Source organism: Pogona vitticeps, chromosome 1 (assembly GCF_051106095.1).
Source record: "Pogona vitticeps strain Pit_001003342236 chromosome 1, PviZW2.1, whole genome shotgun sequence".
Lineage (NCBI taxonomy): Eukaryota > Metazoa > Chordata > Lepidosauria > Squamata > Agamidae > Pogona > Pogona vitticeps.
Genome location: NC_135783.1, coordinates 116,521,498 through 116,542,805, shown reverse-complemented (window position 1 = coordinate 116,542,805; position 21,308 = coordinate 116,521,498). Strand labels below are relative to the sequence as shown.

The 21,308-nt window shown below is 40.1% G+C and overlaps 2 protein-coding genes across 3 annotated transcripts in view; one reads left to right on the top strand and one right to left on the bottom strand.

Annotated features, from left to right (window-relative positions):
• SMAP1 (small ArfGAP 1) overlaps positions 1-13,032 on the top strand; it is a 75,988-nt gene extending 62,956 nt beyond the window's left edge. For both annotated transcript variants that reach the window (XM_073000039.2, XM_073000042.2), the window contains 4 exons: positions 2,792-2,922; positions 6,794-6,959; positions 8,741-9,072; positions 10,891-13,032. In XM_073000039.2, the coding sequence (XP_072856140.1) occupies positions 2,792-2,922; positions 6,794-6,959; positions 8,741-9,072; positions 10,891-11,025 (764 nt within the window). In that variant the 3' untranslated portion in view covers positions 11,026-13,032. The remainder of the gene's footprint in view (positions 1-2,791; positions 2,923-6,793; positions 6,960-8,740; positions 9,073-10,890) is intronic.
• B3GAT2 (beta-1,3-glucuronyltransferase 2) overlaps positions 10,482-21,308 on the bottom strand; it is a 30,972-nt gene continuing 20,145 nt past the window's right edge. Inside the window, 2 exon segments of the mRNA XM_020785810.3 lie at positions 10,482-12,327; positions 12,417-12,565. Coding sequence (XP_020641469.3) covers positions 12,241-12,327; positions 12,417-12,565 — 236 coding nt within the window. The 3' untranslated portion in view covers positions 10,482-12,240.

Below are 21,308 nucleotides of genomic sequence, written 5' to 3'. Positions count from 1 at the left end.
TGCAGTCCAAAACTCCTGTGTAACCCAAGGTTAAGAACCATTGCATTATGCCATATCATGATTTGTTTTTACAAAAATGGAACCAAAATGGAGAAACCATGTGTTAAAAAACTAAATACACACTTACTGCTTCCATGGGAATTAAGAGGCTAGGTAGTATCCAGGTGCTGCTAACCAAATGCCCTTGAGTAATTGATCATCAGTAACCACCACTACAAAAGCCAAAGTCTTAGCAGTTTGCTGGTCTGGAGCATTCAGATGTGTGTTAACACATTGCCAAGGAGGAAACACATCAGCTGTGATCATACAGAAGCAATTGTTGCTGCCCATCAATCTGGGAAGGGTTATAAGGCCATTTCCAAACCATTTAAAGTCCATCATTCTAAACTGAGGAAGATTATTCACAAGTGGAAAACATTCAAGACAATGGCTAATCTTCCCATGAATGGACATACAGTGGACCCTCGACTTAGACGGCTCGACTTACAGACTTTTCGACTTACAGACTTCTCTGGCCGCAAAATTTAGGTTCAACTTGCAGCCTGAGAATCGACCAACAGACCAGAAAACAACAACAACAACAAAACAAAATGGAACTAAAATGGCCGGTTATGGGATTAATTGGTTTTCAATGCATTGTAGGTCATTGGAGACTCGACCTACAGACTTTTTGACCTGCAGCCACCGTTCCAATACGGATTAATTCCGTAAGTAGAGGGTCCACTGTACAAGGAAATTCAGACCATGCAGTGCTCAGAGAAATTGCACACACCCCCAAGAGTTACATCTCAGACTCCAGAGGCTTCAGTTAGCATATGAAATGTTAAGGTAAGGTTCATGACAGTATTACTAGAAAAAGACTGAATAAGTTTGATTTATTTGGAAGTGTTGCCAGGAGAAAGCCTCTGCACTCTAAAAAGAGCATGGCAGAATATCTTAGGTTTGCAAAGTTGCACCTGGGCAAACCATAAGACTTCTGGAACAGAGTCCTTTGGACAGACTAGACCAAAGTAGAGATGTTTGGCCATAATGCACAGCACCACCTTTGGCAAAAACCCAACACAGAATATCAGCACTTCATACCGTCAAGCACGGTGGTAGAGGGGTGATGATATGGGCTTGTTTTGCAGCTACACGACCTGGGCATATTTCAGTCATTGAGTCAACCATTAACTCTTCAGTATACCAAAATATTCTAGAATCAGAAGTAGGGCCGTCTGTCCAACTGCTAAAGCTTGTCTGAAATTGGGTCATGCAACAATGACTGTTGCAAATTTACAACAGAATGGCTGAAAAAGAAAAGAATTAAGGTGTTGCAGTGGCCCAGTCAAAAACCAGACTTCAACCCGAGTGAAGTGCTGTGGTGGGGTCTTTAAAGGAGAGGGGGCCAAAATTCCTCCATAACGATGTAAAGTCATACAGAAAGCGTTATTGCTGCTAAAGGTAGATCTACAAGTTATTGAATCGTGAGGTCTACTTAGTTTTTCACACATGGCTTCTCCATTGGTTTTATTTTTGTAAAAACAAATCATGATATGATATAATATATCATGTGTTGTTGTTCATCTGAGTTTGTATTTACCTAATTTTCAGACCTGTTGATATGTATTACCATATAATTCAAAGAGGGTGTACTTGCTTCTTCGCATGACTGTATGTAATTGGTCCTGACATGTGACTGCTGATCTGAACTTTCTGCTGACAAATATATGCCCATGTTCACATAATATTTCTTGAAAACTAGATACCGTATTTTTCTCTCCATAAGACACACCTTTCCATAAGACACCAATTTTTTAGGAGAAGAAAACAGGAAAATATAATCTGTTTTCTTCGCTCCATAAGACGCACAGACTTTCCACCCCCCTGTTTTGTGGGGGAAAAGTGTGTCTTATGGTGCGAAAAATATGGTACATCAGTAACATTTAAAAAGCAAAAACATAATGCTCTTTTAAATGACTGAAGTGCCTTGATTTGTAGAACAAAGTTTAAGTGGGCTGCCAAAACTTCCCAAAAAGGAAATGTTTCCAAACAGCAACTCTAGACAACATATCATCTGTGTATAAACTTACATTTATAACCACTGAATTTTTGACTGCTTATAAATAAGATTTCTGTTTTAAGATAGAATCCTGGTGTTTGACAAAGCAGTTGAAACTTTGTGTATATGTATAATTCTACTAAAGCAACTCAGATGCCATTAGGTGGTTCTCAAATTCTATTTTAATATGTTCAGATCGTGCTAATACATTGGTAAGTTGTAATTTTCAGTTACAAGAAACTGGTCAAATACTAGAGGAACCAGTTTGCAATGTTACACATAAAGGTAAAGCTTCCCCTTGACAATTAGTCCAGTCAGCACTCATCCCGGTTTCCAAGCTGTAGAACCAACGTTTTGTCCTTAGACAAGCTTCTGTGGTCATGTGACCAGCGCAACTAGACATGGAATGCCGCTACCTTCCTACCAGGGTGGTACCTATTTATCTACTGACATTTTTACATGCTTTTGAACTGCTAGGTTGGCAGGATCTGGGACAAGTAACAGGAGCTCACTCCAATATGTGGATTCAAACTGCTAATCTTTCGCCCTTGCAGCTCAGAGGCTTCTGCGGTTTAACCCGCAGCGCCACCACATCCGTTTGCAATGTTATACATGCCTATAAATTTCTGCTCACACAGAATGCCTTTAAGCAGTAGCAGTGTAATTGGCTTAATTATATACATACTTTGCAAAATCTCAAAGTACATATCCTGTTTTAATGCTTTTCATTCTAAAATACTGTAATTGAAGACGGTCCTGCTGATTCCTCTGTCACAAATGGAAGCATAGTTACTCCTGCTACAGCACTGAATGATGACCTGGATATATTTGGCCCCATGATCTCTAATCCTCTGCCAGCCACTTCTATACCTCCTTCCCAGGTAAGCAGCAAAAATGTGAGTCTTAACATACGAGTCCATTTTGAAATTGCAAGGTTAAAAAGGTTACATTTTAAATGAAAATCATGTTATATATCAAGATCGGATAAAATTTGGTGAACAAAAAATTAACACTGTTGGGTTGAGCTAAAACATGTCATAACCATAAGTGATTCTAAGAAGCAGTGAAGCTCTGTTACATTAGGACAGTTTATGGGAATTCTCTCTCAACCATTGCAAACCTGCTCTTGGAAGGATTACTCTTGACTAGAGATGGGCACAAACTTTGGTTTGGAGGTTCATGCCCTTTCGCTACACGTTCTCTTCCCTCACCTCCCAGGCTGGATTCCCCCATTCACCAGCTGGAGTGCGTTCCTTTCCTTCTGCTTTTCGGCTGTTCAGCCAGTCTCCGACAGGAGCACAGTCTTCTCTGCTCCAACTCCTTGGCTGATTGCTCACTCAGACAAGGAATCAGGACAAGCAAAGCTATTCTCCTGCTTGGGAGTGGCTGAACAGCCAACGAGGAGGAGGAGAGGAGCACGCTCCAGCCAGTGAATGGGTCATTGGCCAGGGAGGCGGGGGAAGGAAATGCACAACATGAACCTCCAAACCAAGGTTCATGCCCATCTCTACAATTGACCACTTGTTTCAACACAGCTGCTTCAAAAGGAGCAAATACTTCTGAAGTTCAGCAGAAGAATTATTATCAAGTTACAGGAAGTGAACTACTTCAAAATGCGGGAAGCATTAATGGAAGAACTGGAGAACACCTCCAGAAAGTCTCTGTTCCTTTCCTTGACAAAATATCCATAGTCCAGATTTTGTTATGTTTTCATGGCTAGACATGGGCACCAGTTCTGGCCTTGTGTAATTTTCCCTTAAATGTTACTGAATCAAACATACAGAAACTGAGTAAATGCAACAGTGTATCATGTTCAAAGAGAGGGAGGCTAGTATAATACTTAATTTAGGTTTTTAGGATACATTAGGCACATGTTTAGAGACTAACTCTATAAATGGTGTTTTAATAATTACAGCTGTAATTGTAAACTTCATGTTTAGAGATAATGGCCTTCTGACTAGCCATTCTGATTTCTGAATTGTGAAATAAACATTGTTGCTATAAACACTCACTATCACTAAGTTTATGAAATTGCCTGAGGGGGATCCAGCAGTACCACTGGCTAAGATAGAATGTTCACTTAGGACCAAAGGCTTGAAAAATTCGGTTAAAGGCAGAGTATACTGTCTATAAAAACTTGGTAGTTTCAAAAGTAGTAACACCCAGATCACTTAAAGCAAAGGATCATTTAAGTGATTAGTAGACAATTCACTTCGATACATTTTTCTAATATATCAGAAGTTCAGCCGATTTTTTTAAAAAATGGGTTGCTTAATTCATGAAATTTTCAGAGGTTTCAGTATATATATCTACATATATTTAAAAGCTACTTTTTAATAAAACATTTATCAATAAGTTATAACCATTTTTTTCTGTTTCTCAGTTGTGTGTTTTATTTGACCCAAAACTGAGGAACAATCTAGGATTCAGGAGTACAGTAATTATTTTATCCTTTCATTTATTTACTGTGCTTCTGTGCTTTGGTAATCCTTTGATTTATCCATTATACTTAATATTTTGATGTATTACTTTTATGATGTTTCATAAAAACAAAACTTTTGGACAAAAGCTTTATTCCTTTTCCATGGTCTTTGCTAGCCACAATCTTGCTCCTTGGTTGATTTTTTTTTAAGCGGTGTGTCTTATGTGGGATGCCTTCTGCCTGCCTTGCCCTTCAATCAGTATGAATTTCCAGATGGTCTTTCTTAACTTAAGTATATTAGAATACGGACATATAAAGAGTAGGGTTTTTTTTTGGGGGGGGGAGTGAAATATATGCTGTATTTGCAATAAAAAATTAAGCTTGCTTTCACTGCATATTTTCTTCTAATGAAAATGAATGCAGCCATTAGACCAAAAAATGTGTGTAGGATATGAGTGCTGCCTACATCTACAGTATGGGCAGGAGTTACCATACCTTTACTCTCACACATATCACTTTGTATTATGAGACCTGGCATTTTAAGTAAGCATAATGTTGTCCTTAAAAGTATTTGGCTCATTCCAAAAAAAAAAAACGTTTTATCCAGTTCCCCCCCCCCCCCAAAAAAAAAAATTCCCCAGTTTTCAATTTACAGGGGGGTTTTTTGCTTTGGAGAGAAAAGCGGCAAAGCTGGCCAAGGAAGGGGTGGGGCTTCACATTTCTTAGAAGCTACTTGGTATACAGACCACTTGTTGGGAAGGAGGGCAGGCACCTCTATATAATGTCACAGATAGCTAAGGGCCTAATGGTGAATACAAGTTTTGCCTTAGTACCAAGACTTACTTTAATCTTACCACTGTACCTAATACGGAAATTGAACCCTGTAAAATATAATTTATTAATATGTAAAAGGTTCTCTTCCCTATATTTTGAATAACATTATTAATCAATTTAAACAGATAGAAATTTTTGCACATACAAGGATCCCTCTAAGGTGTGGGGCTGTGTGCACATGGCCCTCTGCCTCCCTCCGTGCTGCTTTCCTCCTCCTCCTCTGCACAGCCCCTTTGGTTCTGGTCGCAATGGAACCCAGCATGTGTGGGGTGTGTGTGCGGAGTTGTACATGCACGGAAAGGAAGAGGCATGTGAGAGAGAGGCAGAGCCCTTCCCAGCAGGGCTGAAAATGAGAGAGTACATTGGTTGCACATATTGAATTTATGAATTCTTTTGCTGTCTGTTCCTAAAGGGCTTAAGGTAGATTTGTCTCTTCTTTTGCCCTTAAAATATCCCAGTGAAGTAGGCTAGGCTTAGGGAGACTGGCTGGTTGAGTTCCCTAGAGTGGGATGTGAACCTAAGTCTATACTGCTGCACTTCCTGGTTCTAATCATTGATTTGCTGTTCTGTACAAAGTTATCATTCTTGGGAGGCATTTTATGGTGTGTGTTTTTTCATGCTTCATTCACTTTGTTAAAGACATGGGAATGTTTCTTGGCGAAGTGCAGCTTCCTAAAGAGGTCCTAGAGTGCATCTTGCTTGCATACTTAGGCATGTGGGTGAGGGGTGCCCCAATAGCTCCTCAATTAGCTCCAGTTAGTTGCAGCAAGTTACACACATCTTACGCAAGCACCAACAGGATTCTGACCACATAGTCTGAATTTTTTTTAATTTAAAAGAATAACAGGTAAGTAAATAATTAAATTTTCTAGTACAGAGTGTATGTGGTGAATTTTGACAAATGGTTCAAGTGAACCCAGACAAAAATAAAAAAACAAAAAAGTAGTGGCATCTTAACGACACCATTATATTTCATTGTGAAGCTTTGGGGATATCACAGTGAAGATATTTCACAGTGAAGGTGTTTAAGGTATTTTGTTTTCTAGTTTTTTGTTTTTATTTTTGTGTGGATATCCCTGAACAAACTAACATGGCTACTTCGTTGAAAAGTGTAAAAGTTAACTTGTAGATCCAGTAGAGGTATTCCTGATATGAAGGCCAAAATCTCATATTTCAGAAAACAATCTCTTCAGTGAAACTGCAGGTTTAATTGGCATCTTAAGTCAGCTCCAGTTTATGCATCCAGAGTACCTGCTGTGCATACAGTGATGTTCCTGCAGTAAACATGTAAATATGGTGGGTGTACAAGTATATACAGGCATTCATAAACACCTCTGTTGATGTTGGCATGGGCAGCATTTTAAAGTGATGTTTGTTGCAGCTATTCTAATTGGAAAATGCTTTACAATTGTTTCTCTGCTAGATCGCTTTATCTAATATGCCGTTTAGTTAAAACACACACACACCAGTGGTCTCCTTTGACTTTTATTTGCCAGACTGCTTCCACCAACCCAGTAGCTGCCACCTTATCTGCTGCATCTGGAGATCTTGATCTGTTCACTGAACAAATAAAATCAGAAGAGTCAGCAAAGAAACTGCTCTCCAAAGACTCCATCCTGTCACTGTATGGCACAGGGACTGTGCCACCACAGAATGCCTCAGGTAACTGGTTTGTAAATCTGTTTCTAAAGTTACTTAATGGAAATCTGTGCAAAGAACACATGCCCCTCTTGTGTGTTAAACCAGATTTGTTTCCCATTTTACTTCTGAAATACTAAGATCAAGCAGCAAATTGAGAATTATCACTTAAAAGCTGCGCTTGTTCGTGTTTGTTATGGCTTTTTTGCAAAAAGAAAGTGGCAACTATTGGAATCCAAATTGAAGGCAGATTGATGTAAATTGTGATGAGCAACCTATTGAAGGGAAGAATCTTATTCATCTTGATTCCCTCACCTCACTGCTGCCTTCGCTGTACTCAACTGAAAGGTGCCAAGCCTTTGTTCACTGAATAATTTCTGATTAGGGTCACTGATTGGTCTGCGGAAAGGAACACTGAATATGCCCACAGCCATTTTATTACTATTACTGTTGTTACTGCTGAATGGAAAAGAGAGAACTGACGTACTCTTTAAAATAATTATATTATCAGAACACCCTGTAATCTCATTAGTTCATAAAACAATGCTGTAAAACAACCTGATCACACCAGATTTAGCGGCAAAAGTAAGACAGTTATCCAGAATAAACTGCATAACCTACCAGTGGCCTGCCTGAAGGCAACAGTTTTACACCTCTCAGATGCCTGGTTGACATACTGGATTTTGTGCTTTCCTAGTCTTTGCTTTCCTTCTCTCCAGTTGATTAGTTAGAGCTTAACTCTCTCTCTGAGTAGTGAATGAAGAAGGGCCAAAGATGCAGCAGTAAGGGAAGGTATTTTTCCATTCCCACAGAAGCAAAGTCAGCAGGGCTGATGTTGAGACATTAGCTATGCCCCTCTGCCCCCGTTTTTCTACTTTATCTAACATGGAAAAAATGTGGGTTTGTCATTAATGAGGCTCTTTGTCTACATTCATTGAGACATATGTAGAACTTAACAAAAAAGTCAGTTTGAAAGTAATCTTTTTTTGCTTTCCACCACCAGTTTTATTTTGACATTAGTGTTTTCATCAGATACAACCAATGATTCATCAGGATTGAAATTTTGGGAGGGAATATTAAAAATATTATTGAATGCCTTAAACAAAATTTGATCTGATTTAAAATATTTATTTGACTTATAGTTACTTTTTTTAAAAGCATCTCAACAGCCCAATAGTATTTGAATAGAATTATTTGATTATTATTTTAAAAAAAATTAAGCATATTTGCACGTTATGCTGTGATTGGCTAGAATCCTGCTAATGTATATATGTATAACTGCATAACCTGACACAGCAAATTGCCACTAACAAGGCACAGGTTGTGTTATAAGGCATGCACCTACTAATGTAACTGGTATCTCATTTGGGGCAAGCTGGTGCACTGAGTTGTGCAACTTAACTCACATCCATGTAAATCACCAACAGAATGTTGACTTTGAACCCCATTGGGTTCATGGCGGCTATTCAGGTTTCAGTTGTTGTCTATAGAAACAGCTACCATGCTTTGTTCAGTTTCTGACTGAGGCAAATTGACATTGCTTCATTGTTACTTAAAAATTTTAGGCAACCATTATTTTTTCAGAAAGGGAGATTTTTCCACAGAAAAATTAAGCACTGGAATTATTTTTAAGAAATTTGCCATTATGGTTATTTTTCAGCGTAATTTTTCCAACCCACATCACTGGTTACAGCTGAAGCTTGTATGTTTAATTTTGCAAACTTGGAGTGCTATTTCTAGAATATAAGCTTTTTGTTCCCATAATGAGATATGCTCCCCCATCTCTCCCCTTTTGTCTACGACAGGTGTATTCATGGGACCACAGACTTTACCCTTTTCTGCACAACCAGCAGCTCATTTTCAGGGCTTTCCAGCCATAGGTGTACCTGTACCTGTTCCTGCACCCCCTGCCATGATGGGAAACATGATGGGACAATCAGTGCCTGTCATAGGACAGAATGCAGGCATGATGGTAGGGATGGGAATGCCTAATGGCTTTCCTGTCACCACACAAACTGCTCCTTTGGGACTTCCTCAGAGTGTTGGTGGACCTCAAGGAACCATGGTGGGCCAGGTAGCCCCACCACAGAAATATGGTATGCAGCAAAATCAGCAAACTCAGTGGAATCTTTCTCAGGTGGGAATGTATTTTTATTTTTTTCATTTAGGAGTATATGTTTGTGTGCCTACAGAAAAAAAACCATGATAGTTCTCTTTTAGGATTAAAGCCCAGTTATAAGAAATGATATTTACACCATTTGGCTTTAGTTATGTAATGTGGAATGTTTTTGAAATACAAGTGAGGTATAATTGGGGGGGGGGGATAAGCCGTTTAGGTAAAATTTAAAAAATCAAGAAACTGTCTTTTGTATTGTATTTAAACATTAGTTAGACATTATAGTCCCTTCACTGGTAGCTTACAAATGATACAAAATAAATAAATAAAATATCTGTGACACTTTCCCAAGTGCAGTATTAATAACTATAGGCTAGTTATTTTGTTTGCTGATTGTTTGACATTTGTGCTCTTACCACAAAACCTGGACCCGAGATAGCTTTGTCCTCATTGCAGAGTAATTCAGTGCAACTGCCAGCCACCTTCCCATACTTCCTCAGTATGTTTGTGTATCAGACAGACAGACAGACAGACAGACACACACACTCACACACACACACACACACACACACACACACACACACACACACACAAACCCAGCTTTAGTTTAGAGAAAATGTAAGCATAAATGTATCTGAGGAAGACATGTAATCCTTGATTATCTAGTAGCTGTTTCTGAATCACCTGCACTTCAGATGTTATTTACTAATGCTCTCCTGGATTTATTTGAATGGAAGGTACAAAATACAACTAAATAATTACATGTTCTTTCTGAACAGCAGTATAACAATAGTACGTACAGTAAAACTGTCTATATAAGGGTTGGAGAATGTGGGGCTCTCCGAGTGGTATGAACTGCAGCTATCATAGCCATGATGGTTATGACTTACAAGACTTGTAGTCCAGCAACCTCCAGAAGGCTACACATAGTTTACCCTGCAAATCCGTTTCCCTCAACCTGACTATCATTTTCAACAATAATTGTATATCACAAACTCCGGCATAATATGAAATTATTTTTAGCAAACATTAAAACATTTTGATGTAAGGCTTTTAAAATTAACACAAACTATAAATTTGTTTAGAATATATGTTCGACATATATTGAACAGAACCCAACTGGAATTTCACTCTGGAATAAGGGAAATTGCCTATGTCATTATATACTCATAGAAACCTACTGAGACAGCTGTCCTCCAGGTCAGCATTCCTGCTGGTGGTTTGTTAAGTTGCCATAGGGATCATGCCATTATCATTGCTTCCTGGAGTTGCTACTAAAGTATGGCATCCAGCTGGATAGAAATATTGCCCACACCATTCTGAGACCCTCTACTTTGGTCCTTTATCCTCTTATAGAAATCCTGTTTCAGATGTGGATTTTCTACAAGCTAGAGTTCAGATATTCAAAAAATGTTCCACAGTGCAGAGTCTTATGTGCCATTACTAAGTTTTTACTTCTTTATTTTAGTAGCACAGTGTCAGCAATATCATAAATTTTCAAGGAATCTGTAATGAGTACAAAAACTTAAATGTTAAACATATGAATGTGAATGACAAGGCACCATGTTTCTTAACTGCATTACTTTAAAAGAAATCAAAGTAAGATTAAGAAAGAAAATTAGATTCTATTTTGTAAAGGACACATTTTCTGGAAATACCATTTGTTAGATTGGAAGAAAACTATTTTTATATACTGTAGATGCTATAAAGGAATATATATTGAGATAGCCAGTATGTTTTGTTTTTGTAGTGGGGTTTTAAAGTTTGGGTCTTATTTATTATTGAACCCTGGCGTGTCATTTGAATACCTATGCACTAAGAATTGTGTACATTTCACAGATGAATCAGCAAATGGCTGGAATGAATCTAAGTAGTTCCGGCAATATGATGGGCTTTGTCCAGCCTCCAAATACTATGGCAGGATGGACTGGAACTTCCTCAGGCCAGACTCTCAGCACACAACTCTGGAAATGAAAACTGCAATAAGAAATGAAGACCTGACATTCCACGCTTTAAATGCATCTAGTTTCCTCGGTCTGTCCACGTATATTTCCCCCTTCAACAATTTCAGAGAGTTTTTCCTGTTAAGAAGTTATCTTAACTGACCGTGTTGTGGTCTGTATTGACTTAAATTTTGATGTAGTAAAAAACAGATTGAGAACACCTATTCATCGGCAGATTTTTTTCATTCCATGGTACATTTGATTTCATGAACCATATCTTTCAGAAGAGCTACTTGACCAATTAAATATTCAAATTATTTTATCAGTTACATATAAAACATTTCCATATAAGGGAAATAGATATCATGTTACTACTGTCTCTTAATATGTAAATGCCATCCTGCAAATTACCCAGTAATCCTGTAGAAGATACTGTATGAACAAATGTTAATCATATAAATAAGAGTGTATATGTATCACTGAAGAATGCTTTTCCTTGTGTAATAATTATTTTGTTTCATTATTATTTTCACTGTGATATTACAATGATGTGTTGAGCAGGGAAGAAGGTTGTTAGCGAAAGTGAGATAAACCTGGATGTCACTGTGACTCCATCAGTTTCTTTTGTGTTAGCAAACACCTATTTGAGTCTACTGTCAAAATACAAAATTGGGCTATAACAGCATGTAAGAAGGACTAATCTACAAGTATGCTGCACACCATGCATACAAGGTAACTTGCTCAACAGAATATTTTAATTTTGTTTTCCTATCTGTATCCAGGTTTATGCCAGTAATTGTGTTTACATTTTATGGTGCCTCGTATTGATAATCTGTTGCTTCCCTATATTAAAGATTTTCGTAAACATGTGATCATTGCATTCTGTCAGATCTGTCTACTGTTAAAAGCAAAGCTGTGTAATTAAAGAACAAATAAATGCTGAACATCGGTAATCCAGAAGCCGCAATTCTAAATAACTCATTTAAGTTTTACATTTTTTATCAGTATATTTTCATCATTTCACTGCATTTCATCAAACGTGTAAAAACCATCTAAGTAGTTAAAGTACTAAAACCAACTGGAGAAACACATGCAAAACAGTGAAGACAAAGAACGCACTTCTTGTGCCATCTGACAGAAGTCGCTTTCAGCCAGTTAAAAGGAACTTCAGAATGGCAATCTGTACAGTCTGAATGTTTAACTGCTGGATCTGTAAATTTTGGCTGTCCAATTTTATGCTTCCAGATCATACTTCAATTCTGACACTATCCATGTGATACTTTGGCTCATTAGCTAGATTTACCTTTTCTGTTCTAGTGTGCCATACAAGAACCTGAAAAGAGTTGGATAAAAGAAAAATAATATTAGTTCTGGGTTACTTCAAAAAGACAGGTTCCTGTAGTAAAATAAGGAAAGTAATACCTTTGTGCAGTTGCTGGCTTTGGGCTCCAGTTCTTCCATTGTAGTAATCTGTCTCAGGAAATCAGATTCCTGCATTCCAGGTTGTGACCCATGGCGCCTGAATACAGCTTTAGGGTTGGATAAAATCACCTGAAGGCTTACAGCAAACCCTTTGTAAATCAAATTTTATACAATTAAAACCAGTTATAAACATGTCATACATTTTAAATTTAGCTTTCAACTTTTTTTGGTGGGTGGGGTGAACAACATGCATTTTTCAGACAAATACAAGGGGTTATGCAGTGGCCTATAGTTTCACTTTCATTGTTGCCTCATGTAATTTATGCAGCTCATTTGTCATGCTAACAAAGCCACTTGGTCTTAACTCTGAAAAGTTAACTATGCTCCTCTATATCTATTTAATTCCTTATATGTTTTGTTAGAATGTAAACAGTGGCATTTAATGTAATTAACTGGAGTTTATATATGATGAATAACCTGTCTGGTAGGAAAAGGTGAATTTTAAAAAGAACAAATCAGCCAACAGCCCTTGTCCACCTTTGTAATTAATTGGAAATTAAAATCTGAAGTGAATGTAATTGTTAATTAGAAAGCAAAATAAAATTGAATTAAACAATTCTCATGCAAACTAGTTTTTTATTGATACCGAAGGTTATATCCACTCCACAGCACATAAAATGACTTACAGTACTCTTGAATGAATGAATATTTACACCAAATGATTTCTTCCTCAACTAATTAATCTATCTCTTAGAAGCAGTATCACTAAATATATGCCAGAGGGAAGTCTGTTTAAACTTGACATATATGATCCTTGGTGCTCAACAATGGTCCGTTCCTGTGTCTGACTTTCCAAATGTAAGAACATGCCCTACCTTTTGCTTGAAGGCTTTTTTTCTCTTCATTTGTAACAACCTACAACCTTATTAAAGCCTTTGCCTTCAAACACTTCTTATTCTTTTCTTGCCTCCATGACTGTTCTGTTCTGTAATTCCCATAAGACCCACAGGTTACGAAGCAGAAGGTCTCTTCCACATATAGAATAGTTTCCTCCCTGATACTGTGGATTATATGACTTTTATATTTAGTGCTTTTCTGCCTGCCTGGACGCCCAAAATGATGTACTGTACAACAAAACAGACAAAAATGGCTACAGTGACTTCTTAATTTGCATTGCGCACACCGAGATGCACAGGTACATATAAGAGAAAACAAATTCAAACGGATGCTTCCATTCAATCACTTTTTACACCATTCCATGCACAAGTTGTTAAGATAAATGCTGCCATGGGCAGTTTGCATCAACTCTTACGAGTGTTTTCAAAATGCTGCCACAGATGTGCATTAGATAAACTAGATGGAGAATCTGTCTAAATTTTTCTCAAAGTATTTACTTCCAGGTATATTCCTGAATTACAAAAAATCCTTACACTAGTATTCCCCAGTTACTTTATATTATGTACTTAATGACCTTCAGCAGCAGTTTTAAGAAAGGACAATTAGAATGTCTTAATAAAGCAAAAGGGGTTGGAGTTGTTCTGCTATATCTGGCAAACACACCTCTTTCATGTGGATGCTCCTAAGGCAGAACACAGAGGCCAAGATATTGAGGCCATACTCCTGTCATAGTGGCCAAAGATACAGTTGCAGCGGGTTACAGCTATGGCCGAGTGACCAGTGTTCTGTCTCAACCAAGGTCCTTCAGTTGTACCCGCCCTTCTCTGCTGTTATTTCAAGATAACCCTCTCTTTTGTAAGACTGGAGGTGCACTTCTGAGATCACTCTTTGGAGAATGTGTTCTGCCATCAAAGATTACTTAGGTCTAACAGCTTTCTATATCTCTTGTATCTAGGACTGTCCTTGTTTTTGTAGCATACAAGCTAACACTATGACACTATATATCACGTTTTATGAACCAAGATGCCATGCTTCCATCATCTTTCACATTAAGAAAAACAGCCATTTAAGGGCTCATAACACACAAGCCAAAAGAACCCCAGTTATATCAATCTGGCTGTTATTTAGATTGTTTCATAATTTGCTGTTCACACAATGCATGAGCAAGATCAATCATTTGCTCCAGTAATCAGTTTATTTCCCCCTCATTGGAAGGGCTGTTTTAAACTGTACTGATGATTTATCACTTCATTCCTTATTATTTCAGTGTGTGTGAGCATTGCTGTCAATTTATTTCTTTTGCAAAGGGGTCAGGTTCTTCAGCATTGTGGCTACTTCATGGCCATTGTGCTTGTACCCTCTCTAAAAAACTTTTTTTAAAAAATACCTCTGTCCAGAACCCTGTCAATAAACTGCTAGTAGCTCCTGGTCTTGGGGTCCTGGTCGCAGGGGCTCTTAAATCGGGTCCCAGCTGCTCCTGCCAATCTCTCCCTCTTCTTTGCCTACTACTTCTGCTCTTCCTCAGTGGAAGGGGAATTGTACAGATCCAGCATGAACAGCGAAGCTGCGTTTGGCCTCCCAGGTGAAAGAGTGTTGCTGCCATGAAAAGGGCACATCTGGGTGCTGAGTCTGTAACCCATGAAATGGCCAATGAGGCAAGTTCGGGTTGGACAGGATTTCCTTCTGCATCTCCCGTAAATTTTCATGTAAGTTGAAGCACCAGTAGAGGAAGCCCGCAGGTGAGGAGGAAACTGGCGGTGTCTGAAGCTGGTCCTTGCCATCGTCTGTAGTGCTCTCCTCCAGAACGGGGGGAAATGTCCCTATCCAGGTGCAAACTCTCACCTCTCTCACACACACAGTGGTTGTGGTTTTGATTTAGAGGATTGCCGCTTGTCAAATGGTGGAATTCTGCCAGGTGACTTTCTCAACTTGACTAGATGGCAGCTGGTTTGCAGCTCTTACACTGAGGAAGCAACCAAGCCCCTTTCCCTTACAGAAATGGAGCTCAGAACATGGGAAAGATGAGGTTTTTGATAAGAGGTACCAGTGGGTGGGAAAAGTTGAAGAAAGAAGAGTGTGAAACCAACAAAAATAAATGCCCCAAACTCATGCTCATTTTGGAAGAAGAGGAAAGGAGGTGTTTTACATCAATTCTCTTTCCCCAACAAGCTGTTGGTCCCACCTGAAATTATGCTCCCAAGGATCAGGAATCCCTCCAGATTGACATCACGTATCATGCCTTGTGGCTGTATCAACTCATGGAAAAGGCTTCAGGAGTTAACCTAGAGGCAAAATCCGGAGCTGGAGTCCCAAAGGCAACTTGTGTCATTTTGCCAACTCCTGCGACGTTGCTGGAACCAGTCGTATTGGCTCTTGCCTTTCCATTGGAGCATTTCAGCAACGTGGAGAGGTGGGATTTGCTGCTTGGGTAACACCTTATCCTCCATATTACTTTACCCGGGCGTCATGCTCTGGAGAGGACACTCCTCGATTCAGAGCATGTTACCATAGTCTCTCGAGACTGAAGGATGCCTATATGTATCATGAAAGAGAGTGCCAGCAAAGATCCATTCCTTTCTTTCTCCGCCAGGGAGTATCCACTGGATCTCCCGGCCTTCTGTGCATAGACAAGTCTTCGTGTGGTGGGAGGACTCTTCCTCGAACCCATTTTTCCCACAACAGTTTGAGATGCCATTTGTTTTCAGTGTTGGGTTGGGGATCAAGTTGTTTCCATACGGTTTATGCTTCACTCTCTGTGGGTTACATTTAGCATCAGGTAAGTAGGTAAATTCTGTGATAACCAGTGATAAGAAGGAACAGGGCAAACCATTTGGGATGCTAACAAGCTGTGCTTGCTGGGCTGCCATGGCAACTCCTATGACAGGCTGTTCTGGGTGCCGCCACCACAAAAACTCAGCAGCTGCCATGGATTTAAGTGCTGCTTTAGGTATGTCTCTGGGCACTGTAGCTGTAACTATGTCCACAACTTACTCAAACCCCAGAAGACAGGGGAAAGGCACAGTATTAGTCTTCCTTAAGAGATCATGCTACACAGACTCTCAAGACAGCCAAACAGCAACATCAGCATATACCTTTCTGTATTTCCTGTGCAAAACCAAGTCAGGCACAGAGTTCTGTTTGAGCTACATGAGCAAACATGACTGGCTATGCTACAGCAACTGAAGCCATCCCACAAGCATGGTTGTTTAGAAAAAAAATATTATCTGAAACAGCAGGTCTTGTTCCAAGCAAGTATAGCTACAACTGGGGGTGCAGTTAAGTTTAGAATGCCACTGAAACTGGATTATTTTGCTCTCTGGAGGAGAGAAAACTAAATTCAAGTCTAATTATACCGCTCTCCTGGAGATAATGTGATTACCATTTCCTATCAAATCTGATAGTTCTCTCAGGGCTCTGCTGGAATAAAAATAAAGACAGACACTAGATGGACTACAAAATGAATCACCCTGGATTCAAAATCTAGATGTCTTCCTTTCTTTCAAAAGAAAAAAAAACTATTTTAATGACATGCATTATTAGTCACATGGATTCTCCTACTACAATGTTCGGGTTTTTGAGATTTTTAGAATGTCTTTATCTGCAGCACTTTTAATTTCTGTGACATGATGTGGTGCCAAATGGGCAGAGTTCTCCAGCCCCTGCATCTGCTTTTTACAGCAGCAGAGAACAAGAAGATAGCCAGTCAGGGCTGCTGGGTAATTTGTTCTAGCCAAGATAAGAAGTCTGTGAAAAAGCCAGCACCATACAAGAGATGCTTCTTAGGCATATAGGAGTAAAGGTTCCCCTTGACAATTTGTCCAGTTGTGTCCGCCTCTAGAGGGCGGTGCTCATCCCCTTCTCCAAGCCATAGAGCCAACGTTTGTCCGTAGACAGTTTCCGTGGTCACGTGGCCAGCGCAACTAGACATGGAACACCATTACCTTTCCCACCGTGGTGGTACCTATTTATCTACTCGCATTTACATGCTTTCAAACTGCTAGGTTGGCGAGGAGCTGGGACCAGCAACGGCATATACTTGTATGCTAAAGCACCAAGCAAGCAGCAAGAAATGAAGCCCTGGCATGTCCATGGCTTTGAACATGATATGCCCTATGCTCAGTTGACCATTGTTTTAAAATGAATACCTCTCCAAGAGACACACTATTATGTGAACATCAAAGCAACAGTTAAAGAGGAACTAGAAAAGTCAGAAAATGAATTTTTGAAACAGGTCCCAGACGAAAGCAACAGGAAGACAGGCAAATGAAATTGCAACAATTATGAGCTCTTTCTTTGTACAAGGACAGGCTTCTAACCAAGGTGTTGCTGCAATATAAACTAAAATGAAGTTTGTGGATCCCTTGATTCTAGAAGGATTCAAAGCACAACAGTTAGAAATTAAGCCACATCTCAAATGGACAGCACGTCAGAGGCTTGCTGTCTAAGTTCACATCAATTAAAAATAAAGAGATGATTAAACAACTATGGGGAAAAGACTTTCATTGCAATTTTTTTAATTGACTTTGACAGTGACCAATGAATTGCATCTACTTTCTGGCCTCTGAATACCCATGGAACGCCATATCCAGAGAATTACATCTCTGGATTTAAATGCTGGGATTAATGTTTGAGTTAGGCAACTGTACCTCACCCTAGTCAAGATAACATTGCACATCACCTTTTCAGTTCAAGAATTTGGACTGAGGACTGTGCGTCTCAAAACTGTCCATGAACAATGCACTATGGAACACTATTCCATGCAAGGTCTCCCTCAAAGGATACAATGCGGGCTTATGCCATCAAGTATGTTTTAATCCAGAGGTGAGTGATCTTGGCGAGGCCAAGAACTAATTTTCAGTTTGACTTGCAGCTCAAGGGCTGCCCCTCTAAAAAAAGCCTGAAAATGGGCAGCACAGCTTCTCCAGCATTTTCCAGGTTTCACAGCAGCTATTTCATGTTTACCTGAACTTACTTTCAGCTGCTAAGTAAATAAATATTGTTTACCACTTTTCGTGTAAAAATACATTGCTGGGCCACAACTGTCTTAATTATGTGAGGATTACACATTTAGATGGTTTACACAAAATGTTAAATTAAGCAGCGTGTTTCAACGGTAGCATGTTTATAAACAGCTCAGGTAAAAGAATTAATCATGCAATATAAATTATCTAAATATAATAATTGCACACCATCAAGTCACTTCAGACTTATGGTGACCCATTCCAACATTTTTAGGTACAAAATACTTAGAGGTATTTTACCATTCCCTTTTCCTAGGGGTATTCTGGGACTGCAGCTTCCCTCTAAATGCACATAGACAGAATAAAAAACAGAATTTGCTGAAAGACAGAAATCCCACAGCTGGGTACCAAAAATAATTTGTCATTTGAGTTACACAGGGTCTATGCAAAAGGCTGGCCAAGCATGTAGACTCGCAGCTAGACAGAGCTATACAGTCACTCACTGTACAGCAAAAGATTGATGGCATTAATATTTGAAGTTTTTCTGCTTTAGCGGTGGTTGTCAACTTTCCCCTAAGCATGGCATTTCAAACTCTTATCTACCTATTGTATGTCATCACTTTTTACAGGTTTGTATAAAGCGATTTATTTTCCAGTGAACCAGCACCTTCTGCAACCCTTGACCTATCCCACAGAGCCTGTTTCCCAATGCAGATTGTGGTATTCATGCAATGAATGAGATGAGCTGCCTGTAGTAATTAACAAAGGTACAGAGAAGAAATTCAGTCAAGCGTTTTAAACAGAAATATCGTCTAACCTTCAAATCAATGAGAGTGGTTTTGCTATTATTAAAAAGTAAATTAAATTATTAGAGCAGCAGCTCTTGCTAGAGAGTTAAAGATAAGACATGCTCATGCACAAAAGTTTTATTACTTTCAATCTTTGCCAATCGTTTCCAATACTACCATTAACTTCTAAGCCTGCACATTCTTCTAAAAGCAGTCATGAGTACAAGACTAATTTTAATTCACTCAGCTTTTGCCAGGTCTTGCTGAAAGGCCATGAAATACTCCATCCTGCTACTGATCACTGCATTCTTCATTTCCTATATAAACGTATACACAGAGTGCCCAAATATCTTCCTTTTCAATGTTTCCCCTATAATGCTTTCCAATGTCTCCATCTCCCAACATAAATCCAGGCACCCAACTTGTTCACTCTGTGTTCCATCTGTGTATAGTTTGTTCATGGCCTCTGTCCCATGGACAGGTAATTCCTTGCAAAGGGTAGCAAAATTACTGCAGAATTCCTAGTGTTCCTCTACAAAAACAACTACCTGCTTCTTCAGCAGCTAGCAAAGCAGAGTGGGAAGAATTCTACCACATGTGGCCTACACATAATGTCTGAATGTTATCACTAAAGGTTTTGTTTAAAGTTCATCGTTTATATGACATGAAAGCTAAAGCAAGCATCCACATCCAAAAGCAGTATACAGTGGTGCCTCACATAACGATGTTAATTGGTTCCAAAAAAAAAATCGTTATGTGAAAACATCGTTATGTGAAGCACCATTTCCCATAGGAATGCATTGGAAACCGGTTAATCCGTTCCAATAGGAATGGATTATCCGGTTTTCTCCCTCCCTCCGCGGCTTGGATCTGACCCACGGTGGCTAACTCACCCATGGCTTGACTCCCTAGAGTCCGGCCATGGCTGGGGTAGCCGCCGTGGCTCGGATCCAAGCCGCGGGGGGAGGGTGGTGGGATTGGAATGCCTTTCAGGCATCCCGGGCTTGGATCCCACCTGCTGCCGGTTACCCAAGGGTAACTGGCGGCGGGTGGGATGAACGGCTGGGGTATGCTACCGGCATCGGGGACAGGGTGGGGGGGATCGGGAAGGCTTGAAGCCTACCCGCGCCGCTTACCCAGGCCGTTTTCGGACTTCTGGAAATCCAAGAACGGCATGGGTAAGCGGCGCGGAGAGGCTTCAAGCCTTCCCGATCCCCCCCACCCTGTCCCCGATGCTTGAAGCCTCTCCGCGCCGCTTTCCCCAGCCGTTCTCAGACTTCTAGGTGTCCGAGAACAGCCGGGGTAGGCGGAGCGGGGAGGCTTTAAGCCGTGGGGAGAGGATCAGAGGCATGGATGGGCTCTTCGGCAGCCGCCGAGGCTTGGATCCGAGCCTCGGCAGTTGCTGAAGAGCCCGGCCATGCCTTCCACCTCCTCCCCGCTGCTTGGATCCCACCCGCGGCCGACTACCCCAGGCATGGTCGGACACCTGACAGTCCGACCATGGCCGGGGAAGCCGACCGCGGGGAAGGGGAATCCCGGTGGTGGCCTCTGAAGGACCCTTCAGAAGGGTCCTTCCGAGGCCACCGCAGGCATTTTCCCCCAGCTGAGCTGCGGGAGCGCTCCTTGGGAGGCTCCCGCCGCTCAGCTTGGGGGAAAATGGTACCTATGGGGAAAACATCGCAACATCGTATGCGATTGCTTTTCCGATCGCAAAATCCGCATCAGTATGCGGATTTGTCGTTAAACGGGGCACTCGTTATACGAGGCACCACTGTATTCACAAAAGATCAGGCACCATAGCATATAAGTTACAGTATCATTCTTATCCTGCTTGTCAGCTTTATCATTAAGACCAAGACTCCTGGATTACATAGATTATGGGCCAGAGTGAGAAAACGGTTAAATTCAATTTTGCTCAGCTCCGTTTAGCATGTGAACCAGTCTTCCTTAAAGTGGAAACATGTAGGGTTAAAAGGCTTCAAGTTCACATCTACTTCCTGCTCCTTTGTTGTGAAGTCATGCTTACATTCAGAATGGCTTCTTGACAGTCTTTTCTTTTTACAATTAGCAGAAACCTGATAGCCAAATACTATTTATGTATCCCACACATAATTAATTTTTTCCCTGCAATGGCCAGGTTGGCAGACAATCCTGTGAGTTACATTAAAAAGTAACATTTCCAAGATGTGGTTAAATCCAGAATATTTATTCCCACATTCCTATGCCAACGATGGAACCATACCAGC